This window comes from Bufo bufo, chromosome 6 (assembly GCF_905171765.1).
Source record: "Bufo bufo chromosome 6, aBufBuf1.1, whole genome shotgun sequence".
Taxonomy (NCBI): Eukaryota; Metazoa; Chordata; class Amphibia; order Anura; family Bufonidae; genus Bufo; species Bufo bufo.
This window is the reverse complement of record NC_053394.1, coordinates 306,794,464-306,819,856: the sequence shown is the minus strand read 5'-3', so window position 1 is coordinate 306,819,856 and position 25,393 is coordinate 306,794,464. Positions and strand designations below refer to the sequence as shown.

Here is a 25,393-nt window from a genome sequence, read left to right as displayed (position 1 = left end):
GGACGGGTGCTCTCGCTGACACACTCTGCAAGTCCAATGCGTGGAACTCGCTCGTGTGAAAGGGGTCTTATACTCGTTGAGTAATAGCAAGAGATTTCTGTTCTAAGCAATGAAGTGTACGGTCTAGCATTTCTACCCCCTAGATGACCGAGATAAGGGACACTTCACTCGAGTTTAGATTGCATTTAAAGCATACTGATTTTATTGATTTCGCCTAGACGAGTCTTCAGATGTGCTGTGTACTTTCTCATATTCTGCTAAGGGTGCTATTACACTTGTGCTAGTGGCCGCAGGTAATGCTCATGCCAATTGCCTGGCTGCACCTAGACCTGTAACTTGAAACAATGGCAGGAAGTTCAGGTGCAACCCAGAACCGTATTGCATGTGTAGGACCGACTAACGCACGTGTCATAGCAGCCTTAGGCCAGATACACACAAGCGAGTTCAATGCGATAAACTTGCAGCGTGCCAGTGTGAGACACTGGAGAGACTCGCCGCATGCACCATTCTCGTTCATTTTCCATCCAAAACTCATTCCTTCAAATGAATGGGTTTGGGGGAAAAAAAACAAAAACGGACACACCCAGGCACCATATGGCTATCCAGATCCATCCGTGTTTTACAGATGGAAATCTGAATGGCCATCTGAATCCGACCTTAGAGCTGAATCCCCTGCTCCCTCAGAGTTACGGTGGCTCTGCGGCTGGGAAGGAGGAGCCGTGAAATCGGAATTCTATAGAAGCCTTAGAAAAATAGTTATATAATAATTAGCTAAAAATAAACTCAATGATAGGATCGCTTTAACAAACGACAAAGAACTCAGCAATTACTATTGAGTAAAACTGCACATTTCCGTTAGGAGGGAACATTCACGTGTCAGTGAGTTATAGCATCTTCTTGTGACAAGATGCAAGAAACCAGCGGTCTCGGAGTTTGTGCGTCTGTTATACAATGTATTAAGTTAAATCCCCTCTTTTATTTAAATGGAAAGCTTGGTGATCGCTAAGAATGCAAATACAACATGTTGTACACACTGAATAGAGCGGAGCAATGATCTTCTGAAAGTACGTTATGGAGAGCTGCTGAAATGCCTGCAACGGCAACTGGCGGAGCGGGTATGAATGCAAGATTAGCACAAGGATAATTGAACTTACACTCAAGTGTATTGGAAGAGGGGAGATATTAAGGCACCTTCCTTGAACGGGGAGAGCAGTGTAAACATGGGAATGTTACGGACCAGCCAACGAGTTTGTGTCAGGTAATGTATGTACTCTGTCCTGTCCCGTCCCCCCCCTTCCCCATTTAAATCCTTCATGTTTCACAGCAATAGTAAATACCATGCTGAAAAGTCCTCTACTCTCGATGACGCCGATATACAGAGCGGATCTGTAGTTTTCGTACTGTAGACAACCAGTTCTCTGCACAAAACTCATGGTCACCTTGAAAACGCCACCGTATGCCTGCTGGGGACATACCAGCAGTGTGACAGCTTTTAGGGAGCGGCGATATTTACTACTGGTATGATTGGGCGTGCAGTCCCATACACAGGTCAATGTTACTTCCAGGTAGCCCAAACATATCTGGAAGAGTTCCAACTTGGAACGCAATGTCATCATCATTTTTGGGATCCTACAGTGAGGATGGTTTTCACTTGCATTACAGCTTCTTTGGTGCGAGGTGTGTCTTGAAGTGCTTGCTGACATGGTCGCTGCGTGTGAACCTCTTCTGACAGTGAGGGCATTCAAAGCGCTTGTCACCTGTGCAGGGACAGCAGAGTAAAATCAGTATACATGTGAGACAAAGTGCCTTACACGTGCATGGGTGCATACATGCGTCACACACCTGTGTGCGTGCGTGCGTGCCTTTGCAGCTCGTCACTGCGGGTGAACCTCTTAGTGCAGAATCCCCAGTTGCACACGAATGGCCTCTCCCCGGTGTGCAGACGAACATGGGCTCTCAAGAGTGAAGTCTTGCGAAACGTTCTCCCGCATTCAGGGATGTGACACACGTGCCTCTTCCTGCCAGGGGGACCCCACCTGCTGAGAGGGAGAGAGCGTCTCTCCTCAGCACAATAATCCCCATTATCAACCCCCTCCCACCCTGTGCCCCTCATTTAACTGCCCTCGCACAACTTCAACTCCGTTTTGTGAAGACTCTCACCCCTTCTCCCCGTCCTTGCAGTTTGGACATGTACAGGCCACCCTCCTCCTCTTCTCTCCTGGCTGTAGCTCGCCAGACAAGGCCTGTTCCATCTGTAGTTGTATCTGGGAAGGGCTGAGGCCACTGATGGCAACGTTATTACTGGCCACGTTCTGCACACTGATTTGCTGTTGCCCTGATTGGATACACAAACACAAGGGTGTGTTGATTCATTTAATAGAAGGAGAATCAAGCAAATCAAATTAATGGGTTAAATGTTCAGGAGGTAAAGGCTGCAGCTTAGGGTTTCGTCTGGCTACATGCTCAAACTGGGATATACACCTGCAGCATTGGTGATGGTAACAGGTACTCCCTGCACTGGGACGCCATTGATACTGATAGTCTGTAAGCCCTGAGCAGCGGCCGAGAGCTGTGCTGTGTTCAGGTTAATGACACTCCCTGCTGGAGCAATTTTGGCGAAGGATCGCTCTTTCCGCGTGACATTTTTCTTAGTAGGAGTAGCAGATTGTGTTGGCAGGGACCCTGTGCCTCCCGTGGAGCATGGCTGAGGAGTAGATTCTTGCACCATCAGAGCTTGTATATCTCCTGCTGATGTGCGTAAGTAGAGCTGGGAAAGAAAGCATAGGAGGATTAATTACAAAGAAGATACTTGCAGGAAAATATGGACTTGATCCTCATTTAACCTCTGCACAACATGCTGAACTTACATAGTAACAATAGAAAACCATACAAAAGGCACGGGATCCAAATTCTAGGCACTCTAGCTACAAGGTGCTAGGGATTTTACAGTCCTGTATGGAACAACGCCGGTGTACTTCGAGTGGATTCAACATTTTTTAAGCTTTGGATGACCACAAATCAGCCCTATGTACACAAATCACAGCCACTGCTTTGCTAAAGGGCAACTCCAGTGCAGCGCCTCCACATGGAGAATTAGATATTACACAGTTCCATTTGGAATGAATGGGCTGTCCCTGTAATGCATGTATTGGTCCTCCAGATGAAGGAAACACTCTTTGGCCAGTAGAGTGTGGGTTGTGTAAAACAAATAATCTTACACCAGAGAGGCCACTTTTAGAGCAGATATTGGATATCATAGTAAGGGCCCATGCACACGAACGCATACCTTCCAAGACATACGGTCCATGAGCAAACCATACGTCCTGGAGCAGCATCGATCGTGTGCACCGGAGGGCACACCTTCATACTTTACTATGATGCTGTGCTCGTTGGTCACTAATGTCATATGATCATATCAGTTTGGGACAGTAGTCCTACGGGCGACCCGACACACACTGTATTATTGTAAATTATGAAGCTGTGCGCTCCGGTGCACGCGATCAATGCTACTCTGGGACATATGGCCCACTCATGGACCGCATTTCTCGGAAGGCATACGTTCGTGTGCATGGGCCCTAACAGTAAGCAGTTGAATGGTATTCCTAAGAGGGACTATATGACAACTTTCCTTCTAGTAAATGAGTATCAGATGACGGGGACAAGCTCTTAAAGGGGTTATCCGGTAATATTTTTCTCATGTCATCTCGCCTACAGTGGCGAGTATTACAAGTATAGGCTGATTTTTTTTATTTTTTTCCATGATCACATCATACATTAGGCATGTGATCCTAGCTGCGATTGTGCCCGCTACAGCCTATAGCCCCGAAAATGCCCGCTACAGCCTATACTTGTAATACTCGCCATTGTGGATAGGGTGAGATGAGAAAAATATTACCAGATAACCCCTTTAACAACCCTTTCCCAATCAAGAGGCTGGGGGATTGATCAGAGGTTGCAATATCACCCCTTAACTTACTGTTATTAGGCCATCAAGAAAATTAGAAGTCAACCCAATAAGTCCCGAATCCTGGCAATGCCATCATACTCCACTTGAACTCCTCATCCTACTAGTGCTGAACAAGTCTACTAGTAATGAGAAGAATTACACAGATACATACGTGAAGTGACAGAGAAATGCATGTACCTGAGTGGGAATTGCTTCTGTGCTGTGGACACTTTGTATTGGTTTTTGTGGCACTGTTGGCAGTGTGGCTGAGGCTGCTTGTACCACTCTCAGCGCCTGTTGTGGTATCTGCACCAGCTGTGTTTCAGCCTTGGGCTGGACAAGCTGAAGAACTGCATGCTGACCTGCACTGGGACTCTGGACAATCAGCAGGTTGTTTCCGGCTTGAAGGATATTGTCGGCAGTTGTTTCAATTAATACAGTCTCTACTTGCTCCTGGGTAGGAGAGCCAGGTGCTGGCCCTGGTGTAAGGGGCTTCTTACGAGGCTTTTTGCTCTGTTTGCTAAAAGAAAGTTGACTGCTAGTTTCAGTGGAGGAGTCTGCCAGATTACTGAGAGGAAGTGCCAATGTGAGGTTGTTACCAGTAGTTCCAGTGAACTTCATGACATTGCTGTTATTTTGTGGAGGGGCAGGCTTTATGGGCACATGTTTTGTAGAACTGGAGGCTGGGGCAATCTGAAGGGTTGTTCCACAATCAGTGGAATTAACAATCTGAAACTGAGTCCCCAGTGTCTGTGGAACTGCTTGAGGGGAGGTTTGTAAAGATTGATAGTGTCCAGTCTTGCCAACTGGGTTCTGTATGGTGAAGAAGAGCTGCCCATTTCCTGCTCCCAACTGTGGGATCTGAATCACATTCCCTTTGGCAGATAACAGTCCTATACCACTTTTTCCTGGACTCAGTGGTAATGGAGCAGGTTTTATAGGTATCAGCCTTTTACGAGTCGGCCGTTGTGGTACAGGGGGAGTCACCGCTGTTTCAACTGCAGGAGGACCAATCTTACTGCATGTAGCTGCCAGAAGAGCCAAAGGAGAGGGCTGTGTGTCCTACAGGATGGAACAGAAGGACACCTTGTTAACTTGTAAATTGTCATCAAGCTTAAAAAAATAACAGTCACAAAATTAATCCTAACGTCTTATCCATGTCAAAGGGTGGCTTATCTGAGGAAATATATTGATGACCTACCCTCGGGTCATTAACATCAGATCTACCGGGGTCCAACACCCGGGAACCCCCGATCAGCTGTGGAAGTCGGGTGCTCCATGAGTCCTGTGGCCTCTTCCTAGGCCAGTGACGTCATCATACATTGGTCACGTGGCATAGTTGCAGCTCAGCCCTATTCTAGTCAATGGGGCTGAGGTGCAATACGGACGACAGCCGCTATACAATGTACTCCACTGTGCTTAGTAAGCTGTTGGGAGGCCACAGCGTTCACTGGAGCTCCGCGGCTTCTTGAAACAGCTGATTGGCGGGGTGCCGAGACTCGGACCCCCACCAATGTCATTATGATGACAACGATAACCCCTTTAATGTCCTACTCCTCTGTACATCTTCTGAGTTGTATAAAGCCATAATATGACATATTGAAGTCTATGGGGCCCTACTTAAGAATACCTCAGATTTGATACAGCGCTTTTCCTTCTGTTGGATCTATACAGATTCTGAAAAAGTAGTTCCATCAGATGCTGAATTACAGAGATAGTCCACTCTTGGAGGAGTGCTTCTAGTGGAGAACATCTCCATATTATGGAGGTACAGGTGTGTGTTTGTGTGTGTGTACATATAATATATCTATCTCATGATTGTTGCAAAATTTACCCTTGATCCAACATGGCGGCTTTCAAGGTGGCGGCCATGTTCTGGATATAGTCTAAAAGGTTTCCTCCAGGTACTCCAAACACATACTTACAGGGAACTAAGATTGTGAGCTCCATTGGAGACAGCAAGCAATGATAATGTCTGTAAGGCGCTGCAGAATACAGTTAGGTCCATATATATGTGGACAGAGACAACATTTTTCTAATTTTTGTTCCGTACATTACCACAATAGATTTTGAACAAAACAATTCAGATGCAGTTGAAGTTCAGACTTTCAGCCTTAATTCAATTGGTTGAACAAAATCATTGCATAAAAATGTGAGGAATTAAAGCATTTTTTAAACTCGATCCCTTCATTTCAGGGGCTCAAAAGTAATTAAATTATTGTAAATAGAATGTTAATTTCTAATGCTCTGCCAGGCCTTTACTGCAGCGGTTTTCAGTTGCGGTTTGTTTGTGGGTCTTTCTGTCTGAAGTTTAATCTTTAACAAGTGAAATGCTCTATTGGGTTCAGATCAGGTGACTGACTTGGCCATTCAAGAATATTCCACTTCTTTGCTTTAATAAACTCTTGGGTTGCTTTGGCTTTATGTTTTGGGTCATTGTCCACCTGTATTATGACATTATCAGTTTGGCTGGATTTGAGCACACAGTATGTCTCTGAAAACCCCAGAATTCATCCGGCTGCTTCTGTCCTGTGTCACATCATCATTAAACACTACGGACCCAGTGCCACTGGCAGCCATGCATGCCCAAGCCATCACGCTGCTTCCGCCGTGTTTTACAGATGATGTGGTATGATCTGGATCATGAGCTGTACCATGCCTTCACCATACTTTTTTCTTTCCATCATTCTGGCAGAGGTTGATCTTGGTTTCATCTGTCTAAAGAATTTTCTTCCAGAAGTGTGCTGGTTTTTTAAGATGTTTTTTAGCAAAGTCCAATCTAGCCTTCTTATTCTTGAGGCTTATGAGTGGCTTGCACCGTCCCGTGAACCCTCTGTATTTACTTTCATGCAGTCTTCTCTTTATGGTAGATTTGGATATTGATACGCCTCTATCCTGGAGAGTGTTGTTCACTTGGTTGGCTGTTGTGAAGGGGTTTCTCTTCCCCATGGTAATTATTCTGCGATCATCCACCACTGTTGTCTTCTGTGGGCGTCCAGGTCTTTTTGCATTATTGAGGTCACCAGTGCTTTCTTTCTCAGGATGTACCAAACTGTAGATTTGACACTCCTAATAGAGTAGCAATTTCTCAGATGGATTTTTTCTGTTTTCGCAGATAAAGGATGGCTTGTTTTACCTGCATGGAGAGCTCTTTTGACCGCATGTTTACTTCTCAGCAAAATCTTCAAAATGCAAGCACCACACCTCAAATCACATGTAAAGGAGCTGAAACTCCTAAACCCTTCATCCAAGCTATAAGTCTGGACTTTATGTCCATTATATAACAATAACTTGAATATGTTTTAGTAACAGGTAATAAAAACAATTTATGTCAGTGTCCAAATATATATGGACCTAACTATGTCAGCGCTATATAAGTGAGCAAGATAAATTAAAGTAAAGAATTTGTGCAATACATTATATTCTCTTCAAAGTGCTGAGAAACGTTAGCACTATGTAGACAATATATACCAGATGTTTGGTAACTCAGAAATGTACTCTGCAGCTGTTATGTTCACTAAGGCTTGTTTCAAATATGCGTGAAAGAAATATGGCAGGCTGTTCTGGCCAGGAACAGCCTGTCGGATCCATCCCTGCTGCGCAGCGGTATTTGTCCGTCCGCTCCTCTGCATATTTGCCAGGTTGTGGCAAGATCTCCGCTGGCCCCCATTATAGTGAATGGGGCCAGATGGAATTCCGGCAGCGGACGGTTGCGCCAGCAGGGACGGATCCGTCAGGCTGTTCCCAGCCAAAACAGCCTGCCAGATCTGTTTCACGCATATGTGAAACAAGCCAAACCCTCCTCTTACTTACCAGCGATAGATAGATAAAGTTTTAGGTATTTCACAGCCTGTTACCTGACTAGCATTGTGTCAGCTTGTCCAAAGCCCAGTGAAATAGACAGCAATGCCCTCATTCTACCATTACATCTATAAATGCAGACTAACCTGGGAAGTAGATACGGCTGGTTGCAGGTACTCGCTAGGACTCACAGCAGCAGTTGCAGTCATAATGAACTAAAAAAAAAAAATTGCATGAATATATTAGTAATAAATAATTAAAGCTAAATTGTCAGCAATATTCTTGCAGTGCAATTTGTTCCATCCCAGCTCATTTGCTTCCATACACTTGAAAGCCTTTTACCATGTGATCCCAGTGTAACTACAATTTCAGGCCAGTGACTCCTGTGCAGCTGACTTCCTGTGAACCACAAGATTTATAGTCACCTATCAAACCCCTCCTGGCAGCTCTCAAACACCTCACTAAGCTCCACCCTCATCTTATTCCTCTGTATGCCCCCCATATACACTGTGGAAGAGATCACTTCTGCCTCTGCCCTCATTCTGCCATTGTCAGCTATATTGGTGTAGCTGTGCACACTATCCTCAGTGTACTTCTATGAGATGCAGCTTCACACTGCTCTCCCTGCCTCCTGCTTGGAAGAACTAACTGGGAGAAACAAATCACAAGCAGTAGGCAAGAGAGACAGGCTGAAGCATCTATATTATTCTGTAATATCGACTTATTCTGAACTACAGAGGCAAAAAAATATAGCCGGTCGTACTTCTTTAAACACCAGGGTTCCAATATAAATCCTAGAACAGTAATGTTAAATGCAAATATCATATTAAAGCTCTTCTAATGACTTTTTCTACAAGACAATATTCTGTATTACAACTACAGATATAAACTACATAAAACCTTGTGCATCTTCTAGTCTTCCTAAACTACGGCCACATCCTGTAGACTGCACCGACAGTTCTGCAAGCTGCCGCTATGAACGCACAACAAGCTTGCAACAGCTTTAGGCTACTTTCACACTGGCGTTTTTTGCGGATCTGTCATGGATATGCAAAAACGCTTGTTACAATAATACAACCGCATGCATCCGTCATGAACGGATCCAGTTGTATTATGTCTTCTATAGCCATGACAGATCCGTCATGAACACCATTTAAAGTCATTGGGGGACGGATCCCTTTTCTATTGTGCCAGATTGTGTCATAGAAAACAGATCCGTCCCCATTGACTTACATGGTGTGCCAGGACGGATCCGTTTGGCTCCGCTTCGTCAGGCGGACAGTAAAACGCTGCAGGCCTCCAGAGCAGAATGGTGACAGAACGGAAGCAAACTGATGCATTCTGAGCGGATCCTTTTCCATTCAGAATGCATTAGGGCAAAACTGATCCGTTTTGGACCGCTTATGAGAGCCCTGAACGGATCTCACAAACGGAAAGCCAAAACCCCAGTGTGAAAGTATCCTTAGCTGAACTGCTGTAATGCAGAGGGACTGTTAGCTTTCCCAACGTCAGATTACTGTACAGCATCTGGTGCAAACATGCCTCAGGTCTCAAGCCAGCAGAACTGTGAAGGCAGCACGGGGCCACAATGCAGGCTGTAACTCAGAATCAGTAAAAGGGAAGTAATGCAATGTATTTACACAACTTTTTATAGTACAAAATTGTACAGATTATGGTCTGCAGCTTCAATGAAGCTACAATGAGGACTATGCAAAGACAATCTGGCATTAAAGTTCACTCGAGCAGACAGTCCAGTACTGTATAAAGAGAGATACGTAGGCATGACACGTCTGTGATACTGACCTTTGCCATACACTAATGAGAGAGTCTAGTAAATACAATGTATCAGCTGGTTCATTTCAATGAGCGTATTCTCTTCACAAGAGCTTCTCATATAGTAAATCTATCCGTGTGCCGATAACTGACATTCCGGAATTTTTCTTCTCGGGGCAGAGCAAACAATTCACAAACCTAAAATATAAAAGCCAATAACTAACATGAACAATGGAAGAATTCTGAGTAATGAGGACAATTAAAAAGCACTCTGATATTGTGACTCAGTTTTCCATAGGAGCACTTTTCTAAAACTTTCTCTTTAATAAAACTGGGAGGGAGTTAGGCTACTTTCACACCTGCGTTCAGGTGTCCGCTCGTGAGCTCCGTTTGAAGGGGCTCACAAGCGGCCCTGAACGCAGCCATCCGGCCCTAATGCATTCTCAGTGGAGGCGGATCCGCTCAGAATGCCTCAGTCTGCCAGCGCTCAGCCTCCGCTCCGCTCAGTGAATGGACACCTGAACGCTGCTTGCAGCGTTCGGGTGTCCGCCTGGCCGTGCGGAGGCGAGCGGATCCGTCCAGACTTATAATGGAAGTCAATGGGGACGGATCCGCTTGAAGATGACACCATATGGCTCAATCTTCAAGCGGATCCGTCCCCCATTGACTTTCAATGTAAAGTCTGAACGGATCCGCTAAGGCTACTTTCACACTTGCGTTCAGGTGTCCGCTCGTGAGCTCCGTTTGAAGGGGCTCACAAGCGGCCCTGAACGCAGCCATCCGGCCCTAATGCATTCTCAGTGGAGGCGGATCCGCTCAGAATGCCTCAGTCTGCCAGCGTTCAGCCACAGCTCCGCTCAGCAGGCGGACACCTGAACGCTGCTTGCAGCGTTCGGGTGTCCGCCTGGCCGTGCGGAGGCGAGCGGATCCGTCCAGACTTATAATGGAAGTCAATGGGGACGGATCCGCTTGAAGATGACACCATATGGCTCAATCTTCAAGCGGATCCGTCCCCTATTGACTTTCAATGTAAAGTCTGAACGGATCCGCTAAGGCTACTTTCACACTTAGAAATTTTTCTAAGTTATAATGCAGACGGATCCGTTCTGAACGGATGCAAACGTCTGCATTATAGGAGCAGATCCGTCTGATGAACCATCAGACGGATCCGCTCCGAACGCTAGTGTGAAAGTAGCCTTATCCTGCATGCGTACGGATCCGCAGGAAGTGTGCAGGAGCCGATGGAACGCTGAAGGTGCAGAGCACTCTGAGAAATGCCGCGGCACCTTTGTCGCTTTAGGTACCCCCTTTCAGTAACACGCACCTCAATACTGCTGACGCATGAAAATTTATGCCAGGTTCCAGCGTAGTCATCTCTCCTGGCTCTATCAATCAGGAAGGAGGAGGAACATGGGTGCACAGAGTGCCTTGGGCCCACCCTTGGTGCACTTAACTGCTCATTTCCATATGGATTAAAAGTACTTTTTCTCCAGAATGAAGCTACAGATTGGTACGTGAAAGGTATCAGTACATTCATCTGAGGTAGGCCTACAAGGCTTAGTGCACGGCATAACAGAGAATTTCATGACGACATGTTACTGTAAACAGTTAAGCAAGTTAAAGAAGAAGTGATCTCCAAAAGGCATAAAGTTAAAGGGCTTCTGTCACCCCCCCATTTAGCAATTTTCAGTATCGGACATTAGCCATTTGCTAATGTCAGATGAGTCCATATATATCACTGTTACCTGTCTCTGTGCTGTAATTTCAGTAAAAATCGTACTTTTATAATATGCAAATTACTTCACTACCAGCAAGTTGGGCGGTTACTTGCTGGTAGCCGCCGCATCCTAGGACTATAAACACGCCCCCTCTACCACTTGATCGACAGGGCCAGCGAGCGCTCTCCTCCTCTCGCTGGCCCTCTCTGCCCATAAAATCCGGGTGTAGGCTGACGTCATCGGCGCACTGAGGAAGGAGCAGGCAAGCGAGCATCCTTCTCTCAGAGCGCCTGCGCCGAATAAGGACCAGTACGGCGCATGCGCGGGATTTTATGGGCAGAGAGGGCCAGCGAGAGGATAGCGCTCGCTGGCCCTGTCGATCAAGTGGTAGAGGGGGCGTGTTTATAGTCCTAGGATGCGGCGGCTACCAGCAAGTAACCTCCCAACTTGCTAGTAGTGAAGTAATTTGCATATTATAAAAGTACGATTTTTACTGAAATTACAGCACAGAGACAGGTAACAGTGATATATATGGACTCATCTGACATTAGCAAACAGCTAATGTCCGATACTGAAAATTGCTAAATGGGGGGGTGACAGAAGCCCTTTAAAGATGAAACACACGTTTCAACATTTTAAGCAATATCAGTGTATTATTTTGGTTATGTAGAATTTTAGGCCTCTTGCACACAACCGTATGTATTTTGCGGTCCGCAAAAAATACGGATGACATCCGTGTGCATCCCGTATTTTGCGGAACGGAATAGCTGGCCCCTAATAGAACAGTACTATCCTTGTCCGTAATGCGGACAAGAATAGGACATGTTCTATTTTTTTGTGGAATGGAAATACGGAAATGGAATGCACACGGAGTACCTTCGTTTTTTTTTTGAGGATCCATTGAAATGAATGGTTCCGTATACGGTCCGCAAAAAAACAGAACGGACACGGGTGCCTGAGAGCAAGGTAAGTATAATCTGTGTGAGGGGCTGGGTATATGGGGGGCATTATCGTCCTTGAATAGCCCCTTTAACCCCTTCCCGACCAGAACCGCAATAGTACGGCACAGCGGGACGTGACTAACCGCCCAGCGCCGTACTATTACGGCCCGCTGATCGGGCGGGTGCAGGAGCTGCGCCCGCCCGATCAGCTGCAGGGGACCGGCTGTTCCCGTTAGCCGGACCCCTGCTGTATGGGCTGGCATCGGTGAAAACACAGATGCCGGCGCATTAACCCCTTCTATGCCGCGGTCAGAGCTGGCCACAACATAGAAGGGGTTTGCTGCGGGTGAGGGAGCCCATCAGGTCCCTGCGCTGCTGTGGCGGGGACCCGATATGTGACAAGGCAGCCCGATGCCATGCAGAGGCTGTCCAATGCCTTGCACGGCATCAGGACCTGCGTAATACACTAACAGGCAATGCATTACAATACAGATGTATTGTAATGTATTGCAGAGGGGATCAGACCCCCAAAGGTTAAAGTGAGAAATAAAGTTAAAAAAATAAATGTAAAAAACTGTGTTTTTAATAAAATAATATAAAGTTTCAAGTAAAAAAAGAAAAACACACCCATTTTCCCGATTTTATAATAAAAAATTGAAAAATAAAAATGAAAAAACACACATTAGGTATCGCCGCGTCCGTAAAGACCGGCTCTCTAAATATATGACATGATCCACCCCGTCCGATAAACACCATAAAAATAAAAAATTTAAACTGCGTCAAAAAAAGCAATTTTTTGTCACCTTACATCACAAAAATTGCAACACCAAGCAATCAAAAAGGCGTATGCCCCCCAAAATAATACCAAAGCGTCACCTCATCCCGCAAAAAAGGAGACCCTATGTAAGACAATCGGTCAAAAAAAAAAAAAAAAGCTATGACTCTTAGACTATGGAGACACTAAAACATAATTTTTTTGGTTTCAAAAATGCTATTATTGTGTAAAACTTAAAAAACGAAGAAAAAGTATACATATTAGGTCCACGTCTGTAATGATCTGCTCTATAAAATATCACATGACCTAACCCCTCAGTTGAACGCTAGAAAAATAAATAAATAAAAACTGTGCCAGAATTACCAATTGTTTGGTCACCTTGCCCCATAAAGTGTAATTATGAATGATAAAAAAATCATATGCACCCAAAAATGGTACCGATAAAAACTTCAACTCTTCCTGCAAAAAAACGAGCCCCTGCATAAGACGATCGGCAGAAAAATAAAATAAAAAGGCGTTCAGAAAATGGAGACACAAAAACATAATTTTTTTTTCAAAAATGCTTTATTATGTAAAACTGAAAAACAAACAAAAAAAGTAGACATATTTAATATCATTGCGTCCATAACAACCTGCTCTATAAAAATAGCACATGATCTACCCTGTCAGATGAATGTTGTAAAAAATAAAAACGGTGCCAAAACAGCCATTTTTTGGTTACCTTGCCTCACAAAAAACGCAATATAGAGCAATTAAAAATCATATGTACCCCAAAACAGTACCAATAAAACTGGCACCTTATCCATTGGTTTCCAAAATGGGGTCACTTTTTGGGAGTTTCTGTAAGGGTGCATCAAGGGGGCTTAAAATGGGACATGGCATCTAAAAACCAGTTCAGCAAAATCTGCCTTCCAAAAACCATATGGCGTTCCTTTCCTTCTGCGCCCTGCCGTGTGCCCTTACATCAGTTGACGACCACATGTGGGGAGTTTTTGTAAACCGCAGAATCAGGGTAATAAATAGAGTTTACTTTGGCTGTTAACCCTCGAAAAAAATTAATTCAAATGGCAAATCTGCCAAAAAATGTGAAATTTTAAAATTTCATCTCCATTTTCCTTTAATTCTTGTGGAACACCTAAAGGGTTAACAAACTTAGTAAAATCAGTTTTGAGTAGCTTGAGGGGTTTAGTTTCTACAATGGGGTCATTTATGGGGGGTTTCCACTATGTAATCCCCACAAAGTGACTTCAGACCTGAACTGGTCCTTAAAAAGTGGGTTTTGGAATTTTTCTTAAAAATTTTAAGAATTGCTTCTAAAATTCTAAGCCTTCTAACGTCCTAAAAAAATAAAATGACATTTACAAAATGATCCAAACATGAAGTAGACATATGGAGAATGTTAAGTAATAAATATTTTATGAGGTATCACTTTCTGTTTTAAAAGCAGAGAAATAGAAATTTGAAAATTGCGAATTTTGGATTTTTTCATAAAGGTCAAATATATTGACTCAAATTTATGACTATCATGAAGTACAATGTGTCACGAGAAAACAATCTGAGAATGGTTTGGATAAATAAAAGTGTTCCAAAGTTATTACCACATAAAAAGACATGTCAGATGGCCTGGGCAGGAAGGTGAAAACTGACCCAGCGTAGAAAGGGTTAAATAGCCTGTTTCATCATTAGAAAAGACCAGGTGATGCAAATTTCAAAGCTTTGTAAATACCCAGACTCCTCTAACCTTGTCCCAAAAAACAGTAGCCACTGCCGAACATTCTGAAAAATAAAAATTGTTCTAAATGTAATTAAGAATTTAACAGGAACAGTGGAGGTCAAGAGAAGGTCTGGAGGACCAAGAAAAATGACAGACAACTGCTCGTAGGATTGCTAGAAAGGCAAACTTGAACCCCCGCTTGACTGTAAAAGACCTTCAGAAGAATTTAACAGACTCTGGAGTTGTGGTACATTGTTCAGTTGTGCTACTGTTCAGAAACGCCTGCACAAAGATCAGAAGAAAACTAGAGATGAGTGAACTTCTGTTTTAAGTTCGGCGTCTAAAGTTCGGCTTCCGGTTAGCGGAGGATCCCGATATGGATTCCGAATTCCGTTGTGGTCCGTGGTAGCGGAATCAATAATGGCCATTATTGATTCCGCTACCACGGACCACAACGGAATTCGGAATCCATATCAGGATCCTCCGCTAACCGGAAGCCGAACTTTAGACGCCGAACTTAAAACAGAAGTTCACTCATCTCTAAAGAAAACCTCTCCCGTGTCCTCACCACAAAATTCAGCATCAGAAGTTTTCAAAAGAACATCTAAACAAGCCTGATGTGGTCTGGAAATAAGTCCTGTGGACCGATGAGGTTAAAATAGATCTCTTTGGCCACAATGAGCAAATGTATGTTTGGAGAAAAAAAAAGAGCACAGAATTTCATTAAAAAAAACATCTCTCCAACCATTTAGCATGGGGGTGGATCAATTATGCATTGAGGTTGTGTTGCAACCAATGGCACGGGGAACATGTCATGGGTAGAGGTAAGAATGGGTTGAATAAAATTCCAGCAAATTCTGGAAGCAAACATAACACCAATTGTAAAAAAAACTTTAGCTGAAAAGAGAAAGGTTTCTACAAATGGATATTTATCCTAAACACACCTCAAAATCCACAACAGACTACTTCAAAATGTGCAAGCTGAATGTGCCCTGATTTGAACATCATTAAAAATCTGTGAATAGGCTTCAAACAAGCTGTGCATGCAAGATGGCTCAGGAATGCAAAACCTTTAAAGGGGTTTTCCAAGATTTTTTTTTTTTACTGATGACCTATCCTCTGAATAGGTCATCAGTATCTGTTCGGTGGGTGTCCAACACCCGGGACCCCCACTGATCAGCTGTTTGAGAAGGCAGCGGCACTCCTGTGAGTGCTGCAGCCTCCTCTTTGCTTTTCCTAGGCTGAGTGATGATACGTTCATCGCTCACGTGACCTAGGAGAAGCTCAGCCCCATTCAAGTGAATGGGGCTGAGCTGCGATTCCAAGTATATCCGATATACAATGTGCGGCACACTATGCCTGGTGAGCTCACAGGAGTGCTGCTTCCGTTAAAGGTCCTTTTCAAAACACCCGGGACCCCCACCAATCAGATACTGATGACCCATTTAGAGGATGATATGTCATCAGTAAAAAAAATCTCTGAAAACCCTTTTAAGTGTTCACCGTAACGGTTATTTTGACCAGGAGGGCCCAAACTTTTGCATGCCACTGTATGTCAAAGGGCACTTTAAAACATCTGCAGACTTGAACCAAGTTTAATCTACAGAAATCCTGCCTACGACATGTCCATTTATTCCGGCAGCCTCTCGCCGGAACTCCGCACCGCCCCCATCATAGTCAATGGGGACGAAGCGGCAGTCCGGGGGCACACAGTCACTAGCGGCAGGACGAATCCGACAGGCTGTTCACCCGACGGAACAGCCTCCCGGAGGTCCGTGCCGCTAGTGTGAAGGTAGCCTAAGGCATGCATGTGTGGCACAATTTGGCAAGTGTCCTATTAGTCTTGAATGCAGGTCTCTTGAATACACCTACAGAAGCCGGTATTCTCCTTTTATAAGGTTCTTATGTCAACTCTTTCTTCTACCCTACGCGGGTCCTTCAGGTGTCGGAAGATTCACATTCCCACCTTGGAGGCTCATCAATAGAAGGATATAGCCTCTTGTAGGCGCTTCAGTGATTAGTGCTAACAGGGCCGGACTGGCCATAGATTCTACAAACTTCCCGGTGGGCCAATGACCACGAGAGAGACAGCCTGAGCTCTCCTCATGGCCTGCCAGCCATGATAAGTAATGATCTCCCCTTCTGACTACTGAATTCAACTGTACTACCAAAGGTATTTTGTGCTGCTTGGGCAGAATTTTGTGATGCACTGTGGTATTTGGCTCTGCTGGGAGGTATAATGTCCTGCCTACTTCTGTTGGCTCTGCCTTCTGTCAATTTGGACCTGACTACAAAATGGGGCCATTAGTTTTTAGTTCTTTCTAGGGCTATTTTAAGTTCCCAGTCTGCCCCCGAGTCCTAGAGATCAGATGATCCAAACAAAGTGATCTGTATGCATAAGCTTACTAGTGACATGTGTACCAGGTGTGTGTGTGTGGGGAGGGGGGTGTACTCTAATACACATGATATGGGAATGCCAGGGTATGGCTGCTTTAATGGTGGAGGTGCTCCCCTGAGAATAACTTGCAAGTTTTGGGCAATGACCTCCTTCCAACCAAATACTGTAGAATACTTCATAGACTTCTCATGTTTTCTGCAAGGACTTCCTTCTAAACTGGAACCCCCCTAGGGCACTTATCCCTCACTGGATACAACTTACTGATGTAGCTTCACCTTTGTATCAATTAACGTACATGGGTAGAGGGACGCCTGATCATTTTGATAAGATCTGGGGACCTTGGCGGGGGCCCAAACGGCCTTGGCCATCATGCCTGCATTCATGGAGGCATAACTTTTTTTATTTTTCTATTCACATAGCCGTATGAGGGCTTGTTTTTTCAAGGGTAACTGTCATATTTTTTTTATTGGCTAGTTTATTAGAGCTAGGCATGTATATCTGAGTTAGTCTGTCAATGATTGTCAAATGATCTGTAATTACCTTATAATAACAGCTTTCATTAATGTCCCCTGTCCCTTTCCACTGCTCCCTTAACCCTTTTTATACCAGCGCCGTACATGTACGGCACAGGAACGATGTGTAAACATGGTGCCCACTCGCACGTGCAGCGGGAACCATGGCTGGCAGATCTCTGCTGTTTCAAACAGCAGAGACCTGCAGCTAATTACCGTGACCGGCAATAATACAGATCCCGGTAATTAAATGCTTTAGATGCTGTGACCAAGTGAGGTCATGGCATCTAAATGCGCAAAAACCCGGAAGCTCGCTCTCCCGGGCTTCCTAGCGATGCCCCGTGTGGCCAATTCGTGCATTGGTACTTGCGCTGAACACTTTCAGCCTCGATGATGAGGCTGAAAGTGTTCATGCAGTTATTCTTATTTTGGCCACCAGATGGCAGGCCAGGATAAGAAATGAGCAAAATTTAGTTTAAATGCCATTTTTAAAATCCCTGATAGACCAAAATTAAAAAACTTCATTTATAGGCTCATATATAACCCACAAAATCATCACAAAAAATAAAAAAAAAGTTAAAATAATATATATATATATATATATATATATACACACACATACACACAGTACAGACCAAAAGTTTGGACACACCTTCTCATTCAAAGAGTTTTCTTTATTTTCATGACTATGAAAATTGTAGATTCACACTGAAGGCATCAAAACTATGAATTAACACATGTGGAATTATATACATAACAATCAAGTGTGAAACAACTGAAAATATGTCATATTCTGGGTTCTTCAAAGTAGCCACCTTTTGCTTTGATTACTGCTTTGCACACTCTTGGCATTCTCTTGATAAGCTTCAAGAGGTAGTCCCCTGAAATGGTTTTCACTTCACAGGTGTGCCTTATCAGGTTTAATAAGTGGGATTTCTTGCCTTATAAATGGGGTTGGGACCATCAGTGGCGTTGAGAAGTCAGGTGGATACACAGCTGATAGTCCTACTGAATAGACTGTTAGAATTTGTATTATGGCAAGAAAAAAGCAGCTAAGTAAAGAAAAACGAGTGGCCATCATTACTTTAAGAAATAAAGGTCAGTCAGTCAGCCGAAAAATTGGGAAAACTTTGAAAGTAAGGGCTATTTGACCATGAAGGAGAGTGATGGGGTGCTGCGCCAGATGACCTGGCCTCCACAGTCACCGGACCTGAACCCAATCGAGATGGTTTGGGGTGAGCTGGACCGCAGAGTGAAGGCAAAAGGGCCAACAAGTGCTAAGCATCTCTGGGAACTCCTTCAAGACTGTTGGAAGACCATTTCAGGGGACTACCTCTTGAAGCTCATCAAGAGAATGCCAAGAGTGTGCAAAGCAGTAATCAAAGCAAAAGGTGGCTACTTTGAAGAACCTAGAATGACATATTTCCAGTTGTTTCACACTTGTTTGTTATGTATATAATTCCACATGTGTTAATTCATAGTTTTGATGCCTTCATAGTCATGAAAATAAAGAAAACTCTTTGAATGAGAAGGTGTGTCCAAACTTTTGGTCTGTACTGTATGTATATATATATATATATATATATATATTAAAAAAAAGTTTAAATCTCTCCCCTTTCCGTATAATTAAAAAATAAATACCCAAATAACAATAAATATAAACATCATGGGTATCACAGCGACCGAAAACACCCATACTATTAAAATATTTTAAAAAATTCCAATGCGGCGAATGGCGTAATGGAAAAAAGGGTCAAAATGGCCGATTTGCCATTTTTTTATTGCTTCTCTTACCCAGAAAAATTTCATAAAATGTGATCAAAAAGTCACACACACACACACTGACAGATTGACAACTCAGTAGACATAAGTATAAATAAAGTTTACATTTATTTTTACACTATTTAGACATAAAGAACCTACACATATGGGGTATCGTTGTAATCGCACTGACCCAGAGAATGAAGGGCATTGCCGTAAACGAAACACCGTGGGAACAAAACCAGTAAAACGGTGGAGGAATTGCATTTTATTCCAAGTCCACCCCATCTGGAATTTTTTTTTTACCTCTTCCCACTACATTTTATTCCAAAATGAATGGTGGCATTAGAAAGTACAACCTGTCCCGCAAAAAATAAGACATACAGCTATGTGACCGGAAATATAAAAAAGTTAAGGAAAATAGAGAAGAAAAATAAAAACGAAAAAACCTCCGGTATCCTGGTGATACATCCCCATTGTCTATGATGAGACAACCGCTTTAAGAACCTTCAGTGGCATAAGTAAAGCTATAGAAGTTAAAGCTACAGAGTATGCGGACACTACATAATAAAAATAGTAACAATAATAAAAATATACAAATGTAAACTGTGCAACTCTCTACACATGCTTGGATGTCTCTCTTGGGAGCCTGACAGCAACATTTGCCTACATCTACTGATGTGAGTGCACCTCTATTCTGATGTAAATTGTGCCAAAATGTGGCACAATGTTATGCGTCTAGGTTTAGAGAAGGTTATCTATGCCTAAGCAAAAAAGGGAGTGTGCTTTAGAGGGCGTGACCTAAGATGTAACGTTTGGCACCAAAATTGTGCCACAATTCTGGTGTTAAGTTCTGCCTCAAAGTAAGCCAACCAATACTTGGTGTAAGGTTACACAAAAGTGTCTGTCCCTGCACCACATGTATCACCCAGCCTGTGATACGTCTGGTGCAGGTCTCTGCCCCTGTGCTGTTAGTTTAGTCCCACCTCTGCCCATCAGTCTTATGGGACTGGCATAGACAGCACTGGCAGTTCCATAAAAGGAGTGACACGCATACTCGAACTCCAATCAGGTAGGGGACTATGGGAACCCTCATCCACATGGTCAGTGGGTGTCCCAGTGGTTGAAGAGCAAGTCATCACACATTTATCATCTATCTTGTAGATAAGTGATAAATGTTGTTCATGGCCACCAACCTTTAACAGAAGGACAGGATGCAGTCCAGCCTTTGTCGTACGGTGGACACCAGTGACTTGAAGATTTAGATAATTGTTTAAGCGATTAACGACACAATCGTACTTAGCGATTTAAAGGGGTTATCCGAGCCTGAAAAATGTCCTCCCTATATGCGTGGGCCCCTCACACTGATTCTACTTACCTGGTTCCACTGTCCCCGCATCGCTCCTGGTCCCCACACAGCCGCCACTGCTTCTTCCCGTGCGCGGATAAAAACATCCGATGTCGGGGAGGGGGCAGCCAATGGCAGGAGGAGACAGGGACGAGCCTCCCTAGCGTCACCTGCTGACCAGGAGCGACGTGGGGAGCCAGGTAATTAGAATCAGTGCGAGGGGCGAGGGCATATGGAGGGACATTTCCAGACTCGGATAACCCTTTTAATGCCGATGATGCACCAGCATTCTCTTGCAAAGATTATCGTGTACTAATTTGCTGGCATGTGATCGTTTACTCACTTGAGGATTGTTTGCTGTTAATACATAAAATGCCTGTTTTTACATAGTTCACATCGCCGAAAGATCCCACGATGTACAATAGTGTACAAAAGGCTTAGGCAGATGTGGATAATGGATATGCTTCAGAGTGAGGCCTCTTTCAGACCAGCATTATTGGTTTCCGTTGTTCTGTTCCGTTATAGAACAAGGAAAATGGTGCAAGCGCCAGATTCGGCACATAGCTGACAAGAACGGAGCCAAACAGGCCCCACTGACTAGAATGGTGTCCGTACACTTTTTTAGAGGAGGAAATAGTCCTGTGTGCAGGACTTTTCTCTTCACAGTTTTTGACAAAATTTGTGATGGTGGCCCAAAACGGAGCCTGAGACGAATACGTGAACAAACCCTAAGATTGCTTTCAAAAATAGGCTGGTTCCACACTAGCGCTGCAGTATTTGTTCGACCAATTCTCAGTATATTTTCCGGGTTGCAGACGGATTTCCGCCGGTCTCCATTATAGTTAATGGGACTGGCGGGCATTCAGGCAGGGTCCGGCAATGCTGGATCCAGAGAGGCCCAGCAGGCTGCTCCCTGCCGGAAACTAGCGTTAGGGGGACTATCCTGTAGCCAGTGGTGCACCAAAGCTGCTCTCTCCCGTAGACACCAATAGACTTTATTATCATTGCTAGTAAGTCAAGAAGGAAGAGGCCAGTTGCGCTAAATTCAGCCAGATGTATTAAACCCTAAGTGACCACCCATACACCTTCTTACGGCAGCCACTAAGGGGTCTTAGGCTAGGCCGCCCAGTCTAACTGCTGAACAGATGTCCAATGAAGCGGAGAGTGGGGGCTTGGCTCTCCCATGAGAGCAACACTCCTGCTCTAACATCCGGACTGTGCCAATATGGGCAGTTTAACCCCTTACATGCCGCGAGAGATAGCGCCCGCAGTTAGTACACAATAATCTTTGTAAGTGTTTACAGAAGGAGAGGACTCTCTCTGTCTCCCACAGGCACCCCATAAATGAGATTGTGGGGTGCCAATGTGTGAGCACGCATACCGGGGCTTAGTGAAGGCCCTAAGCCTGCCTCCAGAGTTTTCAAGCGATGCGTTCCTCTCTGGCGCTGCCTGCTGGTGAATGTCAGTATAACACTGACATTAAAATACAATGCACTACACCAGGGGTCACCAACCTGCAGCACCCCAGCTGTTCAGAAACTACAATTCCCAGAATGCTTTATTCTCTTCTATGGCAGGTATAGGAACAGCTGAGGATGTGTGCATGCTGGGAATTGTAGTTTCACAACAGCTGGAGTGACGAAGGTTGCTGATGCCTGCACTACAGGAATAGTACAATTGCCTATTACATCCTCCTTGCTAGACTATAAACCCTTTCACTACCGGAGGTTTTATCATTTTTGCGCTTTCATTTTTCTTCCCAATTTTCCTTGAGCCATAACTTTTTTATATTTCTGTTCACATAGCTGTATGAGGGCTTATTTTTTGCGGGACAAGTTGTACTTTCTAATGCCACCATTAATTATAGCATAAAATGTAGTGGGAAGCGGTAATAAAATTCCAAATGGGGTGTCCGCATCTTTTGCTCCGTTCCGTGGCCCCGCAAAAAAAATATAACATGTCATATTCTTGTCCGCGCTTTGCGGACAAGAATAGGCAGTTATATGTAAAGGCTGTCCGTGCCGTTCTGCAAATTGCGGAACGCGCACGGACGCCATCAGTGTTTTGCGGACCGCAAAACACACCACGGTCATGTGCATGCAGCCTATAAGTTATGTTTTTTGATTCTTCATTTTGTTCTATATGGGATTTTTAGAATGCGATTTAAACTGAATATTGCTAATTTCTTATCCTGGCAGCGAGGCTGAAAGTGTTCAGCGCAACTACCAATGCCCCAATTGGCCGCACGGGGCATCGGTAGGAAGCCCGGAAGCGTGAGCGTCCGAGCTTTTGCGCATTTAGATGCCGTGATCTCACTTGACCACGGCATCTAAAGCATTTAATTACCGTGATGAGCATTATTGTTGGTCATGGTAATTAGCCGCTGGTCTCTGCTGTTTGAAAAAGCAAAGATCTGCCGGCCATGGCACCCGCTGCACGTACGAGCAGGCGCCATGTTTACACATCGCTCCAATGCATCGAAAGGGTTAAATGGTTAAAATTCAATAATAATGCTATTTTTCCATTGGAAAAAAAAAATGCTTTTCAATAGAAAAATTGCAAAAATAAAATCTCCTCTTCATATTTGGCATCACTGCATCCGTACCGACCCGCAACTTTGGAACCGACCCCAAGTTCGGGAAATGTTTTTTTACAGTACAAATTCATTTATGAAGTTATTACCCGAAGTCTCGCGAGACTTCGCAAAGCAATAACTTTGGCTCATTGGAGCCAATACATTCTAATACTGTATGGAGCTCCTGCTTCGTACAGTATTGGAACGAAGTTTTCTGCGAATCGACTTCGGCTGTTTCATCCGAAGTCGATTCGCTCATCCCTTGTCATTACTATGTATTTCATAACGAATCCAAATGCAGATTCGCGGTGTGCGCCACAGTCTTTAACAAATTCCAGGTTCTTAATAATGGTCTCATCGAAGCAAATACATTTCAGCGCATGTAAGTAGATAGGCAGGGGGGTCATTTTAGGGGTTGGATAACCTCTTTAATGAAATTCAGTTAGGGTGCATTCACACTAACGCGTGACGGCCGTGCCCATGTTGCAGATCTGCACACCACAGGCCCCGGCTGCGATGCACAGACCCAGAAGCACACGGGTTTCTGTGTCCATGCTGCAAAAAAATAAAATACGTCCTATCCTTCACTGCATCTTGGAGATCATGGACCCATTGAAGTCAATGGGTCGGAGCACACACGGCCGGTCTGTGGGTTTTGAAGGCCCACGGTTTGTGGACTACAACAGGGGCATCCCACAGTAGTGTGAATGTGGCCTTATTGAGATGAAGAAAATGGGATCGTCCAATGCAGGACAATCCAGATTTGCTTAGCACTGACCCCTTAGACTAGGGCTACACGACGACACGTGCCGCGCAGCATATTTTGTAATGCTAGTCTATGGTGTGGCAGTGCAATATACTGCGACACCATAGACTAGCATTACAAAATATGTTGCGCGACACATTTTTCCAGTGTCGTTGCGCTCTATATGCCACGTCGTCGTGTAGCCCTAGCCTTACATTACCACAAGAAAATAATGGAAGGCGGCAATTTATTCCTTCACAAGCGCCGCCTGAGCGTTTTCCGTGCAATCGTTCAGTCGTTACATACATTTACATTACAACACGGGTCGTTAGCGGTCAAATGGTACCAATTATCTGCTGTGTAAATCCACCGTCACACTATTATAGTCTTATATTATAGGCACCTGGAGCCAGAGGCCAAACTGGGGCACTTCACCTGGTTGGTGCTACAGCTCTGGCTGTGATTGGAGTCTACTTCATACACGGCTGCTCTGTGTATTAGTGCAGCCCCTGTGATTGCAAGCTCTTGGGCTCAGACCTGACTGTTTACCCCAGGACTGAGGTTTCCCGGTAGTGTCAGAATCCAGAACATCCTGTTTACAGCAGTCCCGCCCACTCCCCGGAAGCACCCTCACCAGCCCCACCCTATCTCCGGTAAGAAGAAAAAAAGGACTTCGCAGCTTTGTCGTTATCCCACGTACATACCGGAAGCTATAAAGCCGTCTCCCGTTACCGAGCCCTCAATGGAGTTGTTAGAAGGTGTGTGACGTCACTGGTCACATGGGCCTTCATGGTCACATGACCAAAAGTGGGAAGTGCTGGCAGGAGCTTGTGGAGGGAGGAGGGGCTGTGTGCCTGCGGGCGGCCCTGTGAGGGAGGATGTGTTCTGGAGTGCACAGGTGATGGGCGGCATGTGGAGCTCATATTGTGTGAGGGGTTTACAGTACAGATCTGTGTGCGTGGTGGCCTTATGGGGTGTAAATCTGTGTGGAGGGGGAAGATGGCGATCTATGTGCTGGGGGGGGAGGGCAGAGATGGTGATCTATGTGCTGGGGGGGAGGGCAGAGATGGTGATCTGTGTGCTGGGGGGGAGGGCAGAGATGGTGATCTGTGTGCTTGGGAGGGAGGAGGGCAGAGATGGTGATCTGTGTGCTGGGGGAAGGGCAGAGATGGCGATCTGTGTGCTGGGGGAAGGGCAGAGATGGCGATCTGTGTGCTGGGGGGGAAGGGCAGAGATGGCGATTAGTGTTGATTGAGTACCAAAGTGCTCGGGGTGCTCTGGCCGAACACCGAGCACCATAGTATGATGGAAGTCAATGGGAGAACCCGAGCATTAAACAAGGCACCCCCTGCTCTGAAGAGGGGAGGGTGTTTGGTTCATAGGAAA

At 44.8% G+C, this 25,393-nt stretch overlaps 1 protein-coding gene across 4 annotated transcripts; it reads right to left on the bottom strand.

The window, feature by feature from the left end:
- Positions 1 to 956: 956 nt before the first annotated feature.
- SP2 (Sp2 transcription factor) lies at positions 957 to 24,804 on the bottom strand. 4 transcript variants are annotated; one of them, XM_040435290.1, is made up of 8 exons: positions 24,712 to 24,804; positions 9,551 to 9,718; positions 7,894 to 7,962; positions 4,145 to 5,008; positions 2,482 to 2,767; positions 2,161 to 2,335; positions 1,843 to 2,039; positions 957 to 1,757 (listed from the first exon to the last, which is right to left on the bottom strand). In XM_040435290.1, exons 2-8 carry the CDS (start codon positions 9,557 to 9,559, stop codon positions 1,657 to 1,659), a joined length of 1,701 nt encoding a protein of 566 aa, XP_040291224.1. In that variant the 5' UTR covers positions 9,560 to 9,718; positions 24,712 to 24,804; the 3' UTR covers positions 957 to 1,656. The 4 variants fall into 4 exon arrangements, with proteins under 4 accessions (XP_040291224.1, XP_040291227.1, XP_040291226.1 ...); XM_040435293.1 differs by having other exon boundaries at positions 1,843 to 2,036; XM_040435292.1 differs by lacking the exon at positions 24,712 to 24,804 and adding an exon at positions 24,557 to 24,605.
- Positions 24,805 to 25,393: the final 589 nt, after the last annotated feature.